The sequence below is a fragment of the Mus caroli genome, chromosome 11, assembly GCF_900094665.2.
Source record: "Mus caroli chromosome 11, CAROLI_EIJ_v1.1, whole genome shotgun sequence".
NCBI classification, from domain to species: domain Eukaryota; kingdom Metazoa; phylum Chordata; class Mammalia; order Rodentia; family Muridae; genus Mus; species Mus caroli.
This window is the reverse complement of record NC_034580.1, coordinates 84,696,941-84,717,598: the sequence shown is the minus strand read 5'-3', so window position 1 is coordinate 84,717,598 and position 20,658 is coordinate 84,696,941. Positions and strand designations below refer to the sequence as shown.

Here is a 20,658-nt window from a genome sequence, read left to right as displayed (position 1 = left end):
TGTACAAGACGCTGGAGGAAGAGGGTGTTATCAGGAGAAGGCATCGGATGAGGAAATGAGCTGAGACGTGTCTTCATCTGAGATGAGAATTGTAACTCCAAAAAAAGAATTTTCAGTAAAAAAAAAATAAATTAAATTAAATTAAAAAAGGGAGGGAAAATCAGACAAAGGAAGTAATAAGTATTCTAATGGTTTGTTCACCACTTGCATTCAGCAACTCATATGTTGGATTGCTATATTATCTATGATGTACCTAAATGTGTGTGTGTGTGTACACAGATACACAGTGTCTTTAATATTGCAATGGCCTCATGGACAAAAATTAGCACCATTCACCTCACAGGCACCTCAATAAAATACAAGCTAAATGCCTATAGCCTAGTGTATCCTGCTGACTTAGATTTGTGTAAGTACAGTCTACAGGGTTCTTAACAAGGAAATTGCTGAATAACGAGTTCTCAGAACACATCCGGGTCGCTAACAGATGCATATTTAATATGCGTTACAGCTCACATTACAAACATCACAAAAGGCACGCATAATATGCAAGTTGTTATCTATCAAGATTTAAAAACTCATCAGGCATATACATGAGGATTGATGTATTTTTCTCTGGAGGGGGAGACTCATCTTTTTTTTTTTTAAATGACACCATCCAAGGAGTACCATGAGCTATTCAAAGATGGAGGTGGGGTTGTTAGAGGCATTGCTTGCAGCACTGCTTATCATGTAACTAAGTCTTGTCTTATTCTCCCCATCCCCCTCTTCTCCCCCTTCCCCTCCCCCTCTCCCTTTTCCTCCCCATCCCCCCTCAGTGGAATGGAGCATGTCTAAAGACTTTTCCCCGTTGGCTGGGGAGATCATCATGGGTAACCTGCAGACGCTGAGGTGTACAATCACAGGACTCACCACGGTAAGTGTCCCCCTGAGGGAGTTGACATCCTCTGCCTTTTGCACAGGGATACTGGTAGCAGACGCCTACTCTCCAAGCAACAGCCAACACCCAGGCCTCTGGCAACAACTGCCATTCGTTAAGCATGATATGTCTGGCATCCATAATCTGAGTCTGACAAAGGGGTGAGCAGACAGCATGAACCACTTTGTAAACTGCCATGTTCTAAGGAGATCAGAAAGAGACTGGCCTCATGCGAGCCTTGAAAGCTGCTGCTTTCTGGATCACAGTCTAATCTGCAGGGGGATCAAAGGCTCTGGGAGATCCAATTTTGACTCCCTGTCTGATGGTAAAAATAACAGCCTCATCTGGCCCTCACCCCCACCGCCCCATTGAGATCAGTCATCAACTGGAGTCACACAATTTCCTGAGAGAAATCCTTTCCCCCTGATTAAAAAGGAGGAGAAGAAAAAAAACTGCTTGAATCTGCTACTACAGAAAAGAAACTTATACAGGGCAGAGGTATAACCCTCTACATAACATAAACTAACTGCGAATGAAAAGCTAGAACTAGCCAGGTTTATTTGTGTAACCAATCTAAACTCAAAGATTATTTATGAAGCACAAATGAACATCCAAAATGCAAAAAAATAAAAATAAAAACACCCAATGAATCTGCCCAGATTGAGAAAACTCTGAATTTCTTCAAATAATTACAATTCAGAAGATATTATATTATATATATGTGTGTGTGTATGTAATATGTTACATATATATACACATTATATATGTATATATAATTTTAATCAAGGTCTTTTCAATGTAACATTAAGCTTTTAAAATTCAATTCAAATAATTAATATCTTAAGGCTTTCATATGGGAGGAGCAGAGAGATATTTCTGTTGTTTTCTTAGAGGTTAGCCAATTAAAACAGTTATCTGTACTATATAATCCTGAAACCCAGCATTAAAAAGCTGCCATCCCAGCTTCTTCTAAGAGAATTCTTGGTGGTTTGGTCACCACCAAGAATCCTGACTTTTAGTCCTAATCGCATGTCTACACCAGAGAGCAGAACTGTGGATTACCAGAGCAAACAAAGTCCCCCAAGTGGGTGGCCCCAGAGATGCTATCAACTGAAGACTGACTCCAACACTGGCTTGCACGGTGGAAGGAGGCCAGGAGGAACCCCAGGGAATTTCCATTGCTTAAAAGAAAAAGTGATATCATGATAAAAATGGAAAACCCTCCACAGAGAGGTTCTCTGACATCTAAACTAGCTTCTCTGGGGATGAGGTTTTTCCACTTCCCCATCCAATGAGAGCAACTCAGACATTATCCCGAGCATATAAAAGCTTGGAAGTGAATTCATAGTTCTAGGCCATCCCTATAACCCTGTTGTACATAAAACCCAATTTTCAATGTTAGAGGATAAGGTGTTAACTTCATTATATGATAAGGCAATATCATTGAAATCTTTGCAAATTCTCCACAAAGATTTTATTTTAATGCAAACAACATTCTACGTTTACAGCAAGCAAGCAATCATTCACCCAATATTGGCTTCTCTAATGCCCCTTTGGTGTCACAGAAAAATAAAAGAAGAAGAAGAAGAAGAAGAAGAAAAAACAAGAGAAAAGAAACCTTAAAGCAAACATTAAAGCCATACAAAACATTTTAAAGAATTATCAGTAAGCAAAAAATCAACTCCTTAATTCTTAATTCCATAAAAAGATACTAAAGAAAATAGGCCATTCTTTTAATAGTGGCTTTTAAAATCGAAGTCACACCAGAAAGTTGATTTTTCTTTATGCCTGAACAGCTGAGTAAAAAGATGACCCTTGAAGCACTATTTATTGTGGCACAAAATGGAAAGAACCCCAGAATCTACCAGTGAGGGGCCGGCAGGATGGAGGGATGGAGGGATGGAGGGATGGAGGGATGGAGGGATGGAGGGATGGAGGGATGGAGGGATGGAGGGATGGAGGGATGGAGGGATGGAGGGAGGCACTGGCTAGTGAAGCACTATACAGCCACTAAGGGATGGGCACTCCTGCCTCCAAGTACAAGTCTGCAAGGATATTTAGTGCAGCTTGCTAATTTTCTAAAGTAACTTGACCAGCGACAGGAGCTTGGTGGCTGTTGCCTCTGGAGAAGGGAAAATACATAGAAAATGGTGAGGGTGGGAGGTTACTGCTGCTATTAAGCATTGTGAAACTATGTGGGTTTCAAGAATTTGTGGTGAAGAGAGAGAGAGAGACAGAGAGAGAGACAGAGACAGAGAGACAGAGANGAGGGAGGGAGGGAGGGAGGGAGGGAGGTGTTTCTTGGGCTTTTGTTTTTGTATTTTTATTTTTTTTTTTATTTTGGTTGGTTTTTTGCTTGTTTGTCTGTTGGTATTCTCAAGAGAGAGATAGAAAGGGTGAGTTTAGTGTGTCAAAGTAGGGAGGATCTAAGAGCTGGGGGAGAGGAAACTGTGATTAGAATACATTATATGACAAAAACGATTTTATACATACAAATGAATATATACAAATATATACGTATACATGTATATGTGTGTATATATACATGTGTGTGTATACATATGTGTGTATAGATGAAGAGAGAGAGAGAGAGAGGAAGGAAGGAGGAGAGAGGGAAGGAGGAGAGAGGGAAGAGGAATAGAGGGAGGAGGGAGAGAGGGAAGAGGGAGGGGAGAATTGACATATAATTTAGGAACACTGGGAGTCAGGAAAAATAAATATGATACTCCAATTATGAATTCTAGAAAGTACACAGAAACTAAGAGAATCCTTCAAATGTGATGAATTGTAACGCCTGATGCAGTATCCCATTTCAATTCTTTGCAGGGCCAACAGTATTTTGTTCAAGTCTCAGCTTACAACATGAAAGGATGGGGACCAGCTCAGACCACAACGCCAGTGTGTGCCTCCCCCTCCAGTAGGTGGTAGCTACTTCCAGGATGACAGCCTGCTCAGCTACTCCATCCCTTAGGTGTCTCTGCCAGCTCCCCTCCCCCACAGCTTCTCAGAGCAGCAGCTGGGCCACAGAAGACTAATCCCCCTGCAGAAATGTTCACAGGAAGGCAGCTCAGGAGAGAGAAGGGGGCATATGAAATCACAACAGTGTGCTAACAACAGTGTCTTCCCTTAGTTGTACCCTTCAGAGGTTACTGAAAAGCTCAGCTTTAATTCGCTATCTGTAGAATGGGTTTGAATCCCACCCTTTCGCAGGGCTTTGTGGGGATGGAGAAGACACCATTGAGAGGCCAGCTCAGAGTATACAGCCTATGGCAGTGCTTGTCTTCCTTCCCTTGCCTGCAGCAGACACGTCACATTGATATCCTAGAGATATCTACTTATGACATTCAGCCAAAAGAAAAGCTTTTTTCTTTTTTTTAAATCAAGTTACCCTGCCACAATTACAATGTCGAACATTTTTAGTGGTGGCTGAGGAACTCAGCAAAGGCCTTTTCCAGTCATTTGAAGATTAATAATTTATGCCTGGTATGCTTGTTATAACTCCCTGTTTGGTATAACCAGAAAATGTAATTAACAAGAACAAACATCTTCAGAGAGACAAAGGAGCAGACTGCTCTCTACAAGGAGTCCAGCACTCTGGATTGTATTTCCATCTTTTCAGAAAGTTACTAATGTCATAGTCAAAAGAGTCCTGCCATACGTTTCTTGTAAGAGTGAGACCTGCTCAATCATTTATGGAACACAGCTTGTATCTTATGCAAATGCCTTACGAATACCCATTTCCACTGCCTCACTTTACACTACACGTCTTGGGAGTTAGTTTAAGGAAACAAAGGTGCAGATAAACAATTCTGCACAGAATCTGCACTGCAGCAGTTTATTAATAACAGCTAAATATCATGTGTAGCAAAGGAAACAAATACCGACTACTAGTGTAATAGTGAAGTATAGTATATTAACATCCATATTAAAGATCCAAACATAACCAATCACTAAAATATGTAAAACCCATTGCATATCAATGTACAAAAAAATCCTACAGTACAGCTTTAATAAACAATAATAACAACAACAACAATAATAATAATGTAGGAACCCTATTCATTTAACCATTAGTTTACCTATAATTAGCTAGACTGTGTCTAGATCATTATCAAAATTTATCCCCCAGAGGGCTGGGGAGATGATTGACTTGGTAAAGTGCTTGCCACAGTAGGAAGAGGACCTGAGTTGGATCCCAAAACCCACAGAATAAAGCCAGGTGTAGTTTTATAATCCCAATGCTGGCATGGGCACAGCAGCCTAGCAAAGTCCAGACTCTGTAGGAGACCCTCTCTCTAAAACCAAGATGGATGGCAGCTAAGGAAGATTCCCAAGTTTCATCTCTGGCCTCCACATGTGCACACACATGTGCTTACACTCACACACTTTAACAGTAGATGCCTAAATTATGAGTTTATGGGTTTTCTGAGTTTTTCTTCAACTATTATAACAACCTTTGACCCAAGACAAACTATGAATCAGGTGATAAATTGTAGGCTTCATGTGTAGTGTCTCACCTTACTCTCACAGAAGTCCCACATCTTCCTTACTGCCTTGTGGATAAACTCCACTGTCATTATCATCTGTAACATCATCACCATCAGAGATAACCTTTTTAAGACTCAATGGTTCAGGGCATTAACCTAAGAAGTTTATACAGGAGCCTTGATCTCTTTGATGAGGAGGGAGCTATTAACATAGAGGCATATTTATAGACTCCAACCTTTCTGAACTGTAATTCAGATGCAGGTTTTCTTGGAGGCCCCAACACCAGCACACAAATGAACTATGAATTTTTTCAAGACCCTTCCATGTCTCCTTCAGTAACTAGAGCCCTATTATCAAGCAGAGGAGTAGGCTGAAGGCCATGCCTGCCTCCTCCAGTAGCATTGAGTGGTCCTGCAGGGTATACACAGCCTTGGACCACCAATGCCAGTGTTCTCCAAGACCCCTGACTCCCTCTTCATTTGATGATTTCATCATTAGTCTTACTTGGACATTTCCATTGCTGAAGACTTATCAGAAACACACACTGGAAATTGCAAGATTAAGACACTAAAGAACCAACCCTGTTGGAAAGGGTAGGGATGTGTGTATTATTAAAAGTTGAGCAATAGAAAGCACACACACACACACACACACACAAAGACTAGTCTCCGTTACCATGGAAGCATAGGAGGTAAATGGATTCCAAAGGCACACCCCACACAAATTCATATGAGGCATTAACTTCTAAATCTCAGACATTGGGATTCTATAAGCTACAAATTCAGTTCAGACCCCTCTCCCAAAAGCTCATGTATAGACCTCTCTCTGGAATGACAAGAACGGTTGTTCGGGGCTTAGAGGAGTCCTTTATGTATTGGTAATTAAGACAGTGAATAGCAATGCTTTCCAAAACAGTGTGTTTGATTAGCAACTGGAGCTGGCAAAGAACCGAAAGCTTAACATATGGTTAGAGTTGCTGCAGACATGCCATATCACTTGGAAAGAACAATATAAAAACACTCTCATTCTATTTATAAACAGAGTATGACATTGTGATGTAACATGTATCAGTATTCAGATATTTACTAGGGGACAATGTACTCTAACATGACAGAGTAATTGGAAATTTGGTAATATGTTCCAGTAAGCTATAAAACTTTTTTTTATATTTTTACAAAAGGCCTTAATGTGTTTTTATAGACTTATGTTATATGGTACGGTACATAATAAGAGAAAAGCACCCAGACAGGCTTGTCTGAGTTACGATCAGGAAAACCCTGATATGGCCAGTGAGTGTAAGCTCTGCATTGTGTTGTGACTAAAGTGTCTCATTACCAGAACAGTGAGCTGTATTATGTGGAACAATCTGCTCTTTTCCTACCATGCAGAGTTTACTCATGTCAGGTTCCTGATTTCTTAATATATTTTCAATTTTCTCCCTCATCCCTGAAGTCTCCTATTTTGTGTAGTCATCAGAACTTTCCAAACATCTATGAGGAAAAAATAAAAACCTCATTCTTTCCAAAATGTTGGCATTGTTCAGTGCACGCCTGGTCTGCAGTTGCATTTTAGAAAGTTCCTTATGTATCGTAAAGTCATCAGAACCGGCTCACCTCCCGTGTAATAGGGCTAAGCTGAGATGCAGAGGCCCATTCCAGCGATCCCCACCCCACTCCCTGTACTGATGACAGCATTAAGACTCATTAGAGCAGCGTAGTAGCATGTCAGGTAGATGTCCTAACTCAGCCACCCAGAGGTGTTACGTAAGTACAGGCTCCTGCTCATCCTAACTGCGCCACGGGCACTTGAGAGGTAGGCACTCCAACTGCAGCAACAGTGACCCATGCAAGTCCATGAGGGTAAGGTTTATTCTGTGCCCAGATGCAAGTTACACCATAAATGGTCTAAAGGCTTCTGGCAGCCATTTCCCTAAGCTTCACAAGTGCCAACCTTCCTGAATTCCAACGGGATAACAAGCGCTTCCGGTGTGCTGGGGATAACAAGCGCTTCCGGTGTGCTGGGGATAACAAGCGCTTCCGGTGTGCTGGGGATAACAAGCATTTCCGGTGTGCTGGGGATGCTACTTGATTCCTATTCTCTTGTTTCAATCTCGTGCTCCAGAAGAGCTTAAAAGACTGGCTTTGCAGAGGAGAATCAGGAGACAAACAGAAGCCCAGTTGTTGCTCCTGCCCACAGGAACAGAGTCTACAAAAGGCACCTGTGCCAATCTTCTGTCTCCAGAGTTGACCACAACTGAGCCCCAACAAACTCCAACTAAGACCTAACTCTCTTGTCCAAAAGAAAATATAAATATTCACAGTACAATGAAATGAACATGAACACTACAGCCAAGGTCACTAGACCACACCTCGGTGCTGGCAGGGCCACTGAGCTGATAGACAGGGCTGGAGTGGGGAAGGGATGTTTTGGCTTCATCTTCCTCAAGGTAAAATGAAGAACTATCCGTAGGAGAGAAGGGGAAGGCAGAGGGACTTGAAGATCAACGAGGCCCCTTTCTCCCTAGATAATCATCAGTTGGGATAAAAACTGGTGTTTCCCTACTGAATGGCCTTCAAGTCTTATTTACAGAATGTCTGTCATGGGACAGGCATCGTGCCAGATCCCTAATATAGTTCTCATTTTGTCCTCATAAACCTCTCACGAGACAGACACCATCCTCATTTTTCAAATTAGGGAGTGAGGGCTCTGTCAATAGAAAGGACTTGCCTTCAGTGAGCTGGAAACAGAAAGAGGCAGTGCTCACATTGGAGTTTCGTGGACCCCATAATCTAACTTTCCACTGCCTGGTCTAACTTGAACCCTTCGCTGGGCTTAGCTGACTAGCAATGATGGTCCTCCTAAATGTATCCATTCCTGGGGCCTTGCATGGACCACTGTGAGATGTTCAGATCTAGCTGCCGTGAAGTACTTGAGCATTGGAATGCAGAAGACATTCAAACAATTCTGTCAGGGAGGGAATTAGAGGTGGCCTGGCTTCTTCGAGGTGGAGTGACTAACCTTCACAGGGACGTACTTGAAGCTGCTGCTTTTGAAATGTTCAGAGGAGGTAGAATAGGTAAAATAGGGGCGAGGACGGACAGTGAAGTGACTGATCTGCTGAGGAAAACTGGAGAGCTGTAGACAGCAGAACTGCAATCTTGACATTAGTCCCATATGAGTTATTACTCTTGATATCATTATAGCCAAATGGAATGAAAATAGGAGGAGGAAATCTCAGTGGGGACTGCAATTTAAATTTGCCATGTAAGCTAATACTGTATATTTAGAGCCTTAGCAGACAGGGTGGTGGTGGCTCAGAGTATGTGCAGGGGCCGCTGTGCCAGCTAACCAAAGCAGACATTCATTAGAGCAAAATGTAGATTTCCATTTCTTGGCATCTGACATGGGCTCTTTCCTTGGAAAGAAATGTCAATTTGGCCAAAAGTGTGAAACCTACAATAAAAGCATTGGGACTGTGGATTTCATCTCGTCTGCACATTCCCGCCCGTCTTTCCTACTGTGAAAATCCAGTTGAAACTTGGGGTTCTGACTGAAGAGGTAACGGGGGTCACTGATCAGGACAGGGGATGCTAAGAAAGGGAGGGAGGCCTAGGAGAGAAGATATTGGACTTCCAAATCCCCTATTTCTTTTGGCTCTCAAGTACCATTTTCTCCTGCCCCCAAACTGCTCAACACAAGAAGCCAACCACAATTACTGTTTTGCACAGGGCTCTGAACAATGGCAGCTTCCAAACTGGCGGCATCGCCTGCCAGTTCTGCGTGTGCTGGGTGCTCATCCATGGAGCCTGTGGGCAGTGAACACAAAACCCCAGCACCTCGGGCAAGGCAGGGCAGGGGCTGCCTTGGCTTTCAAATGTCCCTCTGTTTGTTTCTTTTGTTCAATAGACTGGAAAGACTATGACGACAGAGAGCCCAGACACAAGGGACAGAGTGAGGTTCTGGAGAGCCTACTGCAGCAGGTCCGAGCCCTTCATCAGCATTACAGCTGCCGGGGTAAGGATAAAATCTGTGCTGGGCCATCGGCTGAGGTCTCGGTGGCGCCGGTAATTTTAGCAGTTTCCTAGCTGGGTCATACCTTCTCATTCATCAGGGAAAAGGAGATATTAATATTTGTACATCTGGAATCACTTTACAGCACTATCTTGCTTTAACCATTCCACGGAGCCTTCCCTCTCCTTTCCTTCCCTTCCTCTCCACACAAAAAAGTTTGAAAGTAAGCACAAGGGGGAAAAATAGGCTTCTGCTACTATTCTCTTCCCTCTGGACTGGCCCTTCACAAGACTCCTCCGTAGACCCTATGAGAAAAACTCCCTCAACATTTCCCCCCTGAGCATCGTAGAGGGAGCTCCAAGGATGACAACCAAAACAAGCCTTCACATCAATTGCAAAAATTGCTTCACATCCACCATGCCAAAATTTCATCCTCACTTTGGCCACTGCAAGGGAGGCTAAGTTGATCTGCCCAATGTTATAATGCCAAGCTGTGGCCTGGGACTTGTGGTGCCGATTCCGGCTGTCCCGAGGTGCCTCGTTTTTGTCCCTCTGAACTGTCATCCCACCTTGAACTTTAGCCTCTCTCCATTCCAGTGTTTGGACGGGAGTAGAGCTCACCTCCTATCCATTTTAGCCCCACTTCACCCAGAGACTCTGTGAGATGCTTTTAAAAGCTTCTCTGTTGCTTGGGCTGCTCAGATGGGACAGGGTCAGGTTTCTGATCTGTGTAATGATTCGTGGAAGAGGCACTTAGTTTTATTTGGAGAATTAAAGCCTCCATAAAGTTTTCATTTTCCATGCTCCCATCAGATCTCCAACTACCCTGTGCTCCCTGGATGCAGGGCACTGCTGAGCCAGCTGGGTAAAACACCCATGGCTCAAGCTAAGATGCTGTGCTTGCTCTTTAGATGAGGCATAAATCATACTTAGCATTAGCAAAAAGTTTCCCAATTACTGTATAGCTCTGACAACAGGGCCCTTCAGAAACGTTGGCTCTGGCTGGAGAGAAGGACACGTATTTGCAAGAAAATGCTGTTTTTCTAATGAGTGGCTCATTGGGAGATGTAAACATGTCCGAGAGCAGCTGGAGAAGAAACCCCAAGTGGCTTTTGCATTCCTGGGTCTCTGGGAAGATTTGACACCTCCCGCACTCCCAACCCCCACAAAGGAGACCTGCAGCATTCTACACTGACCAGGGTCCATTCAGTTCTGGGTTCCCGAGCTCATTTAATCAAGTTGGGTGACACCTGGGTTCCTCTCTTTTCTGCCTCTCCCATATTCCCCTCCCTATTGGCTCCTAAATGAAAGCATGATGATCTAACAATGCTACAGGTGTTCTTTGCAATCTATAGCCATTTTTGTGTTTGGTATTCTTAGGAAGGGAGCTGAAACTGCCCGTGACCATGAGGGCTAGTTTTTTATTGGTATGTTATAAGGATTCATATGTTCTCCCTAGTACTATATGATTACTGTCCAATAATTAAGAAATAATTTCCTGGACAGCCCAATTATTTCTATAGCTCCCATTCAACTCTTATCATGCATGCACACACCCCTCCCCCAACCATAGCTGTACACATATTAGGAATGCTATAGCTAAGGAATAAAGAAGACCTACCCCCAGAAGGGACAGTTTGGGATTTGTTGAAGTGTATCCTGGGCACTGAAATAATATAGACAACGTGAGAGGCGCCGCAGACCCGTGAGAGGCTCAGCTTGAGAGGGTAAGGTTAGGAGACACCAAATTCTTCATCCTCCCATGGAAACGTAAACTAGACATCAAAATATTAAAGACTGCCCTAAAGGACCTGGCAAACTTGATTAAACAAATGTTTTCCAGATTCTTCAGCCATATAAAACCTTTGCCATAGAATTTGTATTCTGTGGTACAAACTTAGGGAAAGGTTGACCCATCAGGATAAAATAAATTACCTTACAGACAAAAATTAATGCTTCTAAGATGCTTCAACATAACTCCAAGTTTCAAAGGATAAGCAGAGACTGTAAAGATTGCTTATGGGGAGCTACAAAGCCATTGTTTTGGATATTCAATTACATCGAGATAGTGGAGTTTATTGGGGACATAAACCTTTATAAACTTGGCAAAAAGGAAAAAAAAGTTCTACCATTTAGAGTTTGGGGAAGAGCTTTTAACTCAGCCCTGATCACAGCTTCTTCATCAGAAAGTCGGGCTGTCTAAGCTGCACTGTTGCCAAGAGGCAATGGATTCAAAACACCAAGCACACAATGAAAGCACCTTACAAACTCTAGCTCATTTTCAGTTATTGTTCTGGCAAGGAGAAAATGGCACCACTCTCCATCCACAGTGACTGACTGGGCCATCCTAGAATTAAAGCATGAGGGGTGACTCCACTGTACCAAGCTGGGGGTACTCACCAATACCCAGCAGCCTCCATTGCTGAAGCAATTGAAAAGCATCTGTGCTCCTCCCTGAGCCCTGTCCAGTCATTGCCAAGGCCTCTCAAGTCCTTTCCATACAGAAGTCTATGCCTCCCATCACGGAACTTTATTTTCTTATTTCTTCCACCACTGCCGCTCTTCTTTCCTACTAGAATTCCTGTTAGTTTAAGGTTGAAATCTTTTAACCTAGTATCCTTGTTTCTGTTTAGCATCCTCGCTCCTCCTTTGTTTTTAAGGTAGGGTCTCAGCTTGTATCCCTGGTTGGCCAGGCTGGCTTTCAACCCACAATGATCTTCCTGCCTCTCCCTCTTCAGTGCTGGAATTTCAGCTTGTACATACATGGTACCTAGCCCAGTTCTTCCAGTTTCCCTTACTGGTCCCCTTGACTCTCTGTTCCGACGCCCTTTTGCTCCACTTTCTCAAGAAATGTATCACTTGCGTTTTCTAAGCCTTCTGCTGGATTTTTAAGTTGCTGATAACATTTTTTTCTTTCTGATAACACTTTAAATTCTCAATGCACTTTCGTTCTACTATTAAAAAATTAATAATCCCTGCTGTTATCCGAGTTCGGCATCTCGTCTCTCAGGATGTTACTGGCAAGCTCTACTTTGCTCCATGTTGTATTTTTCTCAATACAGCCTCCCGTAGGCATAAACTTTTTGCAACCTACTTTTAATAAGGGTTCAACCTCTCCTCTAGCTCAGCAGAGGTAGTGGAAGAGAAATTTTCAGGATATGGGGGAAGTGGATTTTTTTTCAGCAGTTCAGTCCTGTAGCAAACACCAAATACAACTCAACAGCTGTATACCAGTTCTCTAGGCAGGCATACACCGCGCACAAAGTGGCAGCCACAGTCCAGTCCTTTCAGAAGGCAGACACCAGGCATGAACCAGCAGCTCTAGTTCAATCCTGAAGAAATTGCAAAGCTTGCCAACCATCCTGAGGCAAAGCTGCTGCAAGAACAGTTCTTGGTGAGTTCTCTCAATGGTGGTTTCACCACAAGTTGAGTTCAACAATGCTATGTAAGGAGAACCAATATATCCATGTCTTTAGCAAAGAATAGCAAGGTGAAGTAAACCAAACCAAGGCTCAGTGCTCATCTCCCACTGTCTGTGGGGTCACATTTATACTCTTTCATCCCACGTCCTTCCATGTGTTTGCTATATCAAACATCCTTTCACCTCTGTCTGCTTCAGGAAAACACCCTTTCATGTGTCTGCTTTAGCAAGACATTCATTCATGCATGTGCCCCAGCAAAACATCATTTGACATAACTAACTTTCCAAAGAAACTAAAAGTTTCCTCTTCAGTCTCCCTACAGACTTGTTCTTTTTCCCTGGTTTGGGGCTTTGTGTTTTCTGGTGGGTCTATTTCTGAACTACCTAATGAGCCTTTGGCGTTTGCTCAGATTTAAAAGATGAGCGATCAATAACCACTGGGGACATGGACAAGGAACTTTATTCACAGGCCTCACTGTCAGGTGAACTGGTGTCATGCTTTCATTGGAAGATCACCAATGGCATAACTTGTGGGTGTAATCCCTGCAAAATTCTTCAGAAACATTTCTTCCGGGAGAGTATAACTGCCTAGAGATTCAGTATGTGTGTTCTGAGAACAGAATGAGTAAATGTTATCTGTGTAAATTTTCATTTATTCTACCAGTTTTCATATCTAGTAGCATCACCGACATCATCCCATTTCCTATTGTCCCTGAGGTCTCCCTGTCTCCTACTTCAGAGGCTTTGCTTTTGTGGCCCATTGAGCTTGTTGGTTTTCCTTCCCAGAGAATAAGCCTCTAACTTTCATCTACAGTAGGAAAGTGGTTTTTGTCTAGCTATGTAGTATAGGAGATCTAGAAGTCTGATTTTTAAGCAGTTTCAGAAACTCCTGGTTTTACCTGCATCTGTACCTCTCTCCCTACTGGCTGCCATGGAGCATGTGGGGTGAACCAGGTTTCTTCTCAGTGGTCCCTGTGGGATTCAGTGTTTCCTGCAGATCTTTCTCTAGGGGTGGGACCTCAAGAAATTTCCCCCTTTCCATTGGTAACATGTTCATTGATGTTGCCATTGTTCCTGTTTTGTCTATGTAGCCATGTCTAAGACAGACTGTTCCAAAGCAGACTTCCTAGTCTTCGGCTCTTCCAGTCTTCCTGCCCCCTCTTCTTTAATGTTCCCTGAGCAGGAGCTGTGATGCAGATATTATCAGTTGAGGCTCATCTCCCCAGGCCCTTCAGCTATTCTCCTAAGTAACCATACATACTAGAAATGAATACCCTAGGATGCTAACTGTAGTTCTATGAATTGATGGGATGGGTTGAGAGTACATTTGCCCCTTTTCATTCTTTTTTCTACCCTCCAGATCTTCTATAATGTGTTCATATTAATCCTATAAAGAAAAGACCTAATTGGATGTATAAACTAACAAGATGAACTTTGGAAGGACTGGGAAGTGGTGACTGTTAGAGAGCCAGCTGGTGGAGGTTGGGGAGGAAAAGGAATTGATCCCTCTCTTTTTATCTTACTTGATAATAAATCACTGACCCTGAGAGTATAAACAAAAGACCTTAAGTGGCTTCCTTGATTATAAATATTGCTTACCTCCAACATTTGTGAAAAGCTGCTAGTTGAATCAACTACTGGGGTATTAGCGCCTTTTACACGGCTTTGACAAAAGGCCAGGCAGAATATGCTTAAAGGAAGAAGGGTTTGAGTTCTCTTCTGGTGGGGAGGGCGTGGTGAAGACATACATAGCAGCTATTGCACTCACTCTTTGGGAAATGGAAAGTTAAGAGAGCAGAACAGACATACTCCCCTCCCCCAAGGACCTGGCCCTAGTCACCTACCTCCACCAGTCAGGCCTCACCTCCCAAAGCCTGCAAGCTATCAACACCCCCAAACAAAGCCACTAGCTGGAGACCAAAATTCAGAACATGAGCCTATTAGGGGTGTTTCCGATTCTGGCCATAGCAACTGGTATCTCAGTAAGCTGGACCCCTGTGTGACATTGGTATGTGAGACCACAGGGACAAGGGAAAGCCAGGAGGAGATAGGAAGACAAGACTGGAATGTTGATCTGTCGGATGGAATTTGCACTTCATCTTCTCTCTCCATTCCAGAAAGCTCAAAACTGCAAACCACAGGCCGCAAGCAGTCGGTGTCCAGGAGCCTGAAGCACCTATTCCATTCTTCAAACAAGTTCGTGAAGACCTTGAAACGGTGGGTCCTAAACACCCGCCTAGGAAGTCTTAACGTCTCGGGAGTGGACTGGCTGGAGGTCAAAGTGGAAGCCGAGTGGAAATTTTGTATTTTTATTAAAGGAATGGATTCTCCTGAGAATTTGGGCAAGATACCAATCTCTAAGTTCTAACCAGTAAATTTGTGATACATAGCAAAAATATGTTCCTAGGTTTATTTTCAATTCAGCTTGCAATGTCTAAAACTCACTAATTTTACATGTAAACATATATTTAGCTATATATGTACATATATAGAATTAATTATATACGCATATACCTATATGCAGATATATAGATATATATAATTTTCTATTGCATATATATATACATATATTTTTTCCCTAAGACTTGAGTTTTGTAAAAGCAAACAGTTGAAGACTCTTTTTTTCTTTCTCTTTTTCTTTGCAGAGGACTTTACATAGCCACTATATTTTATTATAAAGACAATATGTTAGTCACCAATGAAGACCAAATACCAATTGTTGAAATAGATGACTCTCACACCAGTTCTATTACACAAGATTTTCTGTGGTTCATGAAGGTACACTGAGTTCTCATTTCAATTTCTTTCCCTATTTTGCACCAGGGTTAATGCACATAAATTTCTGAAACTTGAGTTGAGGGGTTTCTCACGATCAAAGTTTTGGGATGGGAGTAAATTATCTCAGCGAACCCTTACAGCCCCAGTATGCCCCGTGTCATTTTCTTTTAAAGGCCAAAGCAGTGTCTCCACTACGTTTTCAAAGCAAAGAAGCGTGCATCCTGTCAGATTGTGTCTCCACTGTTCAGAGTTATGGGATCATTTGGCAAAGACTAAAATGTAGATCTGACTGTTTCATTAGCATTCAGATCTTTTTCCAATTGGACAGAGATCAAAAAGTTGTTTCGTGTATATCTGAAAATGGAGAGGAGAACAAATATCAGGGGGTCAGGTTTCCTACTCCCCCCCCCCTTTGCTTTGATGCCACAACCTAAATCATTCTCTGGCTGGGACGCTGATCTAACCTCGTGACTTCTTTTGCAGCTGTCTTGTATGTGGGAAGACATCAGGTGGCTGAGGCAAAGCGTGCCCATATCCATGTCCTCGTCCACTGTGCTGCAAACTCGGCAAAAGATGCTTGCTGCCACAGCCCAGCTACAGGTAAGGGGCCAGGCTGGAGCTCTAGAAAATGTCTTCAAACTGGAAACACTCACTCACCAATCCTACTGAAAAGGAGAAGGGGGCAGGGGTCTCTCCTTCTTCAGATCCTGGGCCACAGGAAGGCTTCTTGGACAAGCTGGACTATGGCCTACCCATGGTGGGCTTTGGTATGGAATCTTAAACTAAGAGTGAGGAGATCAGAATTCTCCACTTGGTATTTATTGGCCAACTCAGTTCTTCAAAGGTGCATTTTCATTGCCTGTAGAACAAGGGGAATTTGACCAGATCACTGAAGGATCAATGCTGTTTTGTAGAAGCGTTTGGAAGGGATAAGAGAGCAGAAGGGGCTTAGGGCAGCTTCCTAATGTGCTGTTTCTGAAAAACCTATGCATGCATATTTATCTATATAGCCAAGGGCCTTAAAAGAACCTTGAGCCTCTATCAGTGATGTGAAGCTACACACAAAGTTGTCTCTTACCATCTCTAGAAATTGACCTAATAGGAGAGGTAGCTGTATTTGGCTAGCAGGCCCACACCAACCATGATAGAAAAAGAGTTCCTAAAAACTCCTCGAGCTCCACTCCCACTTACAATTGCAAGAATTTCTCCGTTTGAAGCCCTGCAAAAATAACAATTCACCCTGTAACCTCGTAACAATTACCACAGTGCTAGGAAAGGCTACATTTGCGCCCCTTGGCACACTCCATTGCACAGACCTTAACTGTCTCACACCCTCAATGGCTTTACAGATTTCTGTCATATTCTTCACTACAACTCACTCTTGATTGAGAAACTCCTCCTACAATTTAAGGAGATGTTCTTGGATCTGGGCCACAATGTTGGGTCTAAACTCAGAGCACCTCCTTTCATCACTAACCCACCCTACCCACTTGGCTGGACTGTGCCACCATCTTCCAAACTGTTTTTGCTTTAACCTAAAGAACATTTCCATGAGGCTCAGCCCCTTCACTAGCCCACTATACAGCTGGGATAGGCCTGAACAGAGACTGACCCACCTTAGAATTTCAAACAAAATTCTTTGTGGTGTGTATCTTGGAGTCTTCCTTGAAGACTTCCATGTTCTCTCAGCAACCTGAGTAGAACAGGCTGTTGCAAGCTACTATAGTCAGATGCTGAGGGACACCATGATAGCCAATGTGACCTTGCCCAACCCTCACCACAACACTCTTGGGCTTCCTCACTCCCCACTCCAAACTTCTGATCCCACCGTCTTTTGAGCCCACTTCTATCTTACCAAGCTGAGAGTCCTGGTACATCACAGTCACTCCTTGAAAATATTCTAGATTTTTCTCTTGAAAAAAAAAATATATATAAGCCTAGATCTATCCAACATGTCTACACTAAAGTAGTTTTCAGGGATTTCTGAAAAGAAACAGATCGTCCACATGAAAAAGACTGACTGGCTTTCTGCTCTGTTTACAGTCACCACTCTCACCTGGGATGCTATCTACTGCTCCCACTGCATTTCTGTAGTAACTAGCTTTCTCGGGCTATAAAGGACTATTCAAAATATCTTCTTCATTCCTCTGCCTTCCTTCCCATCCCTGACTCCCTCCATCCTGCCAACAGGTGAGCATCTCACGAATTCTCCTAGAGATGCGAAGGGTTTTCCACCACCAAATCTTCCGAAGCTTCCCAGACAATCACCCTCTCCTTTTGCTCCCCTGCTCCTACAGTTCAGCCGGCCTCATCCTTCCAACGAAAGGCTCAATCCTCTGCACATGCTCTGAATCTCATCTCTTCTCTCTGCATTTCGAAATACTCAGCTCAGACTGGCGAGGTGGATCACTGATGAAGAGCACTTGCTGCTCCTTCAGAGAACCTTGTTCCCTAAGCCCACATCAGGTGGCCCATAGCCACCTGTAACTCCAGGTTCCCTAAACCCACATCAGGTGGCACATAGCCACCTGTAACTCCAGGTTCCCTAAACCCACATCAGGTGGCCCATAGCCACCTGTAACTCCAGGTTGCCTAAACCCACATCAGGTGGCCCATAGCCACCTGTAACTCCAGGTTGCCTAAACCCACATCAGATGGCCCATAGCCACCTGTAACTCCAGGTTCAGATGAACCCATTGCCTCTGCCTTGCATGGGCACTGCATTCATCTGTATAGACCTTCACACAGGCACACATATGTGTAATAAAAAATAATAAAGATTAAATCTTAAAAAAAAACTCAGCTTCAAGTTAACCCCATGCCTAAAGTGCCCTTAGATACCCTCTTAGATACCAAACACTCATGTTTCATTCCTCACACTAACTTTCTTGAAAGAATTGCTTAGATCCTTCTTTTCCACCAACTCCTCTTTCCCCATCAGCTCTACTTCCATGCCTACAAAACTTCACTGGTGGGACAACAGCCATCAAAGCAGACACTGCCACAAAGCTGGGGCTCCTCACTGGCAGCATGGGGCTGCACGGGTGGGAGTTCCAAGGTGTTTAAGGGAGGAGAGAAAGTGGGGCTACAATCTGGCATTTCTGAGAAACAGCCTAATGAAATTCCCAGCACTTGGAAGGCAGATCTCTGAGTTTCCTGATCTACAGATGGAGTTCCAGGACAACCAGGGCTACACAGAGAAACCTTGTCTTAATAAAAAAAAATGACGTAGCTTTATATTTTATTTATTGATTAACTAAAATTACCTAAGCCAAAAGTACCAGCATTTGGATGACGAGTCAAGAAGAGAAGGACTGAAGAGAGAACAAGCCCTGCCCACACTCCTCGTTCTGTCAGGAGAATGGTGAGGCCTGTCCTCTTCAAAAGATTCCTTCCTAGGAAGCTTCCTCCTCCACATGGAGAGGAATCTAAATTACTTATCCTGGAAGGACTGTGCAGCTTGTTTTATACAAGATGTTTTCCTCCACAGTTCAGAGAACAATGGCGACTCCTGGCTATGGCTAATTGCTAGTCACGGAGGTTTTCTGACTAGATATCCTCTTGCTAACTGTCACACAGGTCTCCTTCCAGTTCTCCAGGCAGGGTAGCAGGAACCCGGTTTGCCTAACATAGCATGACATGTATTGTCAGGATCTATTTCTCCTTCGGGCCCAAGGGAACAAATGCTATCCAAAATATTTTTATATCAAGGAAGACGACCAGGGCGATTTTTAGTGCTTTCTTATTCAACCTATTAGAAACCTATCCAGCTAGGTATGGTAGCATACACTTTTAATCACAGCACTCAAGAGGTAGTCATAAGGCCTGTGAGTTCAAGGCCAACCTGATTTACATAGCAAGTTCTAAGCCAGCAATGGCTACACAGTGAGATTTCTCTTGGCGGGGGTGGGAGGGGGGGAAGGGGAAGGGAGGGAGGGAAGGAAGGAAGGAAGGAAGGAAGGAAGGAAGGAAGGAAAGAAGGAAGGAAAGAAGACTTTTCCAAACATGACAGTAAGCAATCATAAGTTGACTTTATTCATAATTTTATTCAAATGGTCACAACAGTGTTAGTCCATCATGAATATGTATTATGTAGTATGGAAAATGAATAAGTCAACTATTACTGAGTTCATCCTGTGCACTGTGCAAAGGATCCAGAGACAAAGAAAGGAAAGAGCTGTGTCTCTGGACAGGCACTTCAATTATGCAGTGTAGCTAGACACATACTAAGAAAGTTGATGGCAGGAAAGAAAGCAGAGGATGGTGAATTCTACCAGAGATAATATTGGAGAGCTTTTACATCAGTCTGACACATCTGAAAGTAACAACTTAAAGAAAGAGAGGACATTGCTCTGCCTCACAGTGTAAGAGGTCTCCACCCAGTTTGGCTCTTCTCCTGCTTGGCACCTGAGGCAAAACAATATCATGGCTGTGCGCATGTGTGTGTGTGTGTGTGTGGGGGGTGTCCCACCAGAGAGTGACCAGAAAGCATGAAATACATGAGGATTCAGGGACACCATAAACCCTTCAAAGGCACACTTTCAGGGACCTACTTCCTCATCAGGTCTCATTTTCTATTTCATATTCATTACCTCCAATAATGCCATCAAATTATGAATCTGTCAATAGCAGAATCCACTGATTAGATTGGAGCCCTCATGATCCAATCCCCTCTCAGTGAGCCTGTGGGGGATATACCATATTTAACCCATAACAGAGCCAGAAATGTCTTCCCAGAGAATGTACAACTGGGCTGGACCTAGAAAACATAGTTAGAGGCCTAGAGAAGATTCCAATTACAGCAGATTTGTAAAATCCTATAATCAACCGGGTAGCAGACTAGAGAGTTTGTGAAACACGTTTGTATGTGTTGCTTGATTTAATCCCCTGAACATCCTCTGAGGTAAGGACTACAAAGTGATGCCTAAACTGTAAAGACCTTTAACTTAAGATGGTAAAGCTTGGGACCAGACAGAGTAAACAGTCTGATAGTTAATGAGTGATAGCCACCTTGGAAACCCAACAGCTGTAGGAGTAAAGTCCT

At 43.2% G+C, this 20,658-nt stretch overlaps 1 protein-coding gene across 1 annotated transcript in view; it reads left to right on the top strand.

Moving 5' to 3' along the window:
• Ankfn1 (ankyrin repeat and fibronectin type III domain containing 1) overlaps nucleotides 1–20,658 on the top strand; it is a 309,663-nt gene that overhangs the window by 241,447 nt on the left and 47,558 nt on the right. Inside the window, exons 8-13 of the mRNA XM_021177915.1 lie at nucleotides 816–913; nucleotides 3,743–3,833; nucleotides 9,311–9,418; nucleotides 14,954–15,053; nucleotides 15,482–15,614; nucleotides 16,098–16,214. Of these exons, the coding sequence (XP_021033574.1) occupies nucleotides 816–913; nucleotides 3,743–3,833; nucleotides 9,311–9,418; nucleotides 14,954–15,053; nucleotides 15,482–15,614; nucleotides 16,098–16,214 (647 nt within the window). The remainder of the gene's footprint in view (nucleotides 1–815; nucleotides 914–3,742; nucleotides 3,834–9,310; nucleotides 9,419–14,953; nucleotides 15,054–15,481; nucleotides 15,615–16,097; nucleotides 16,215–20,658) is intronic.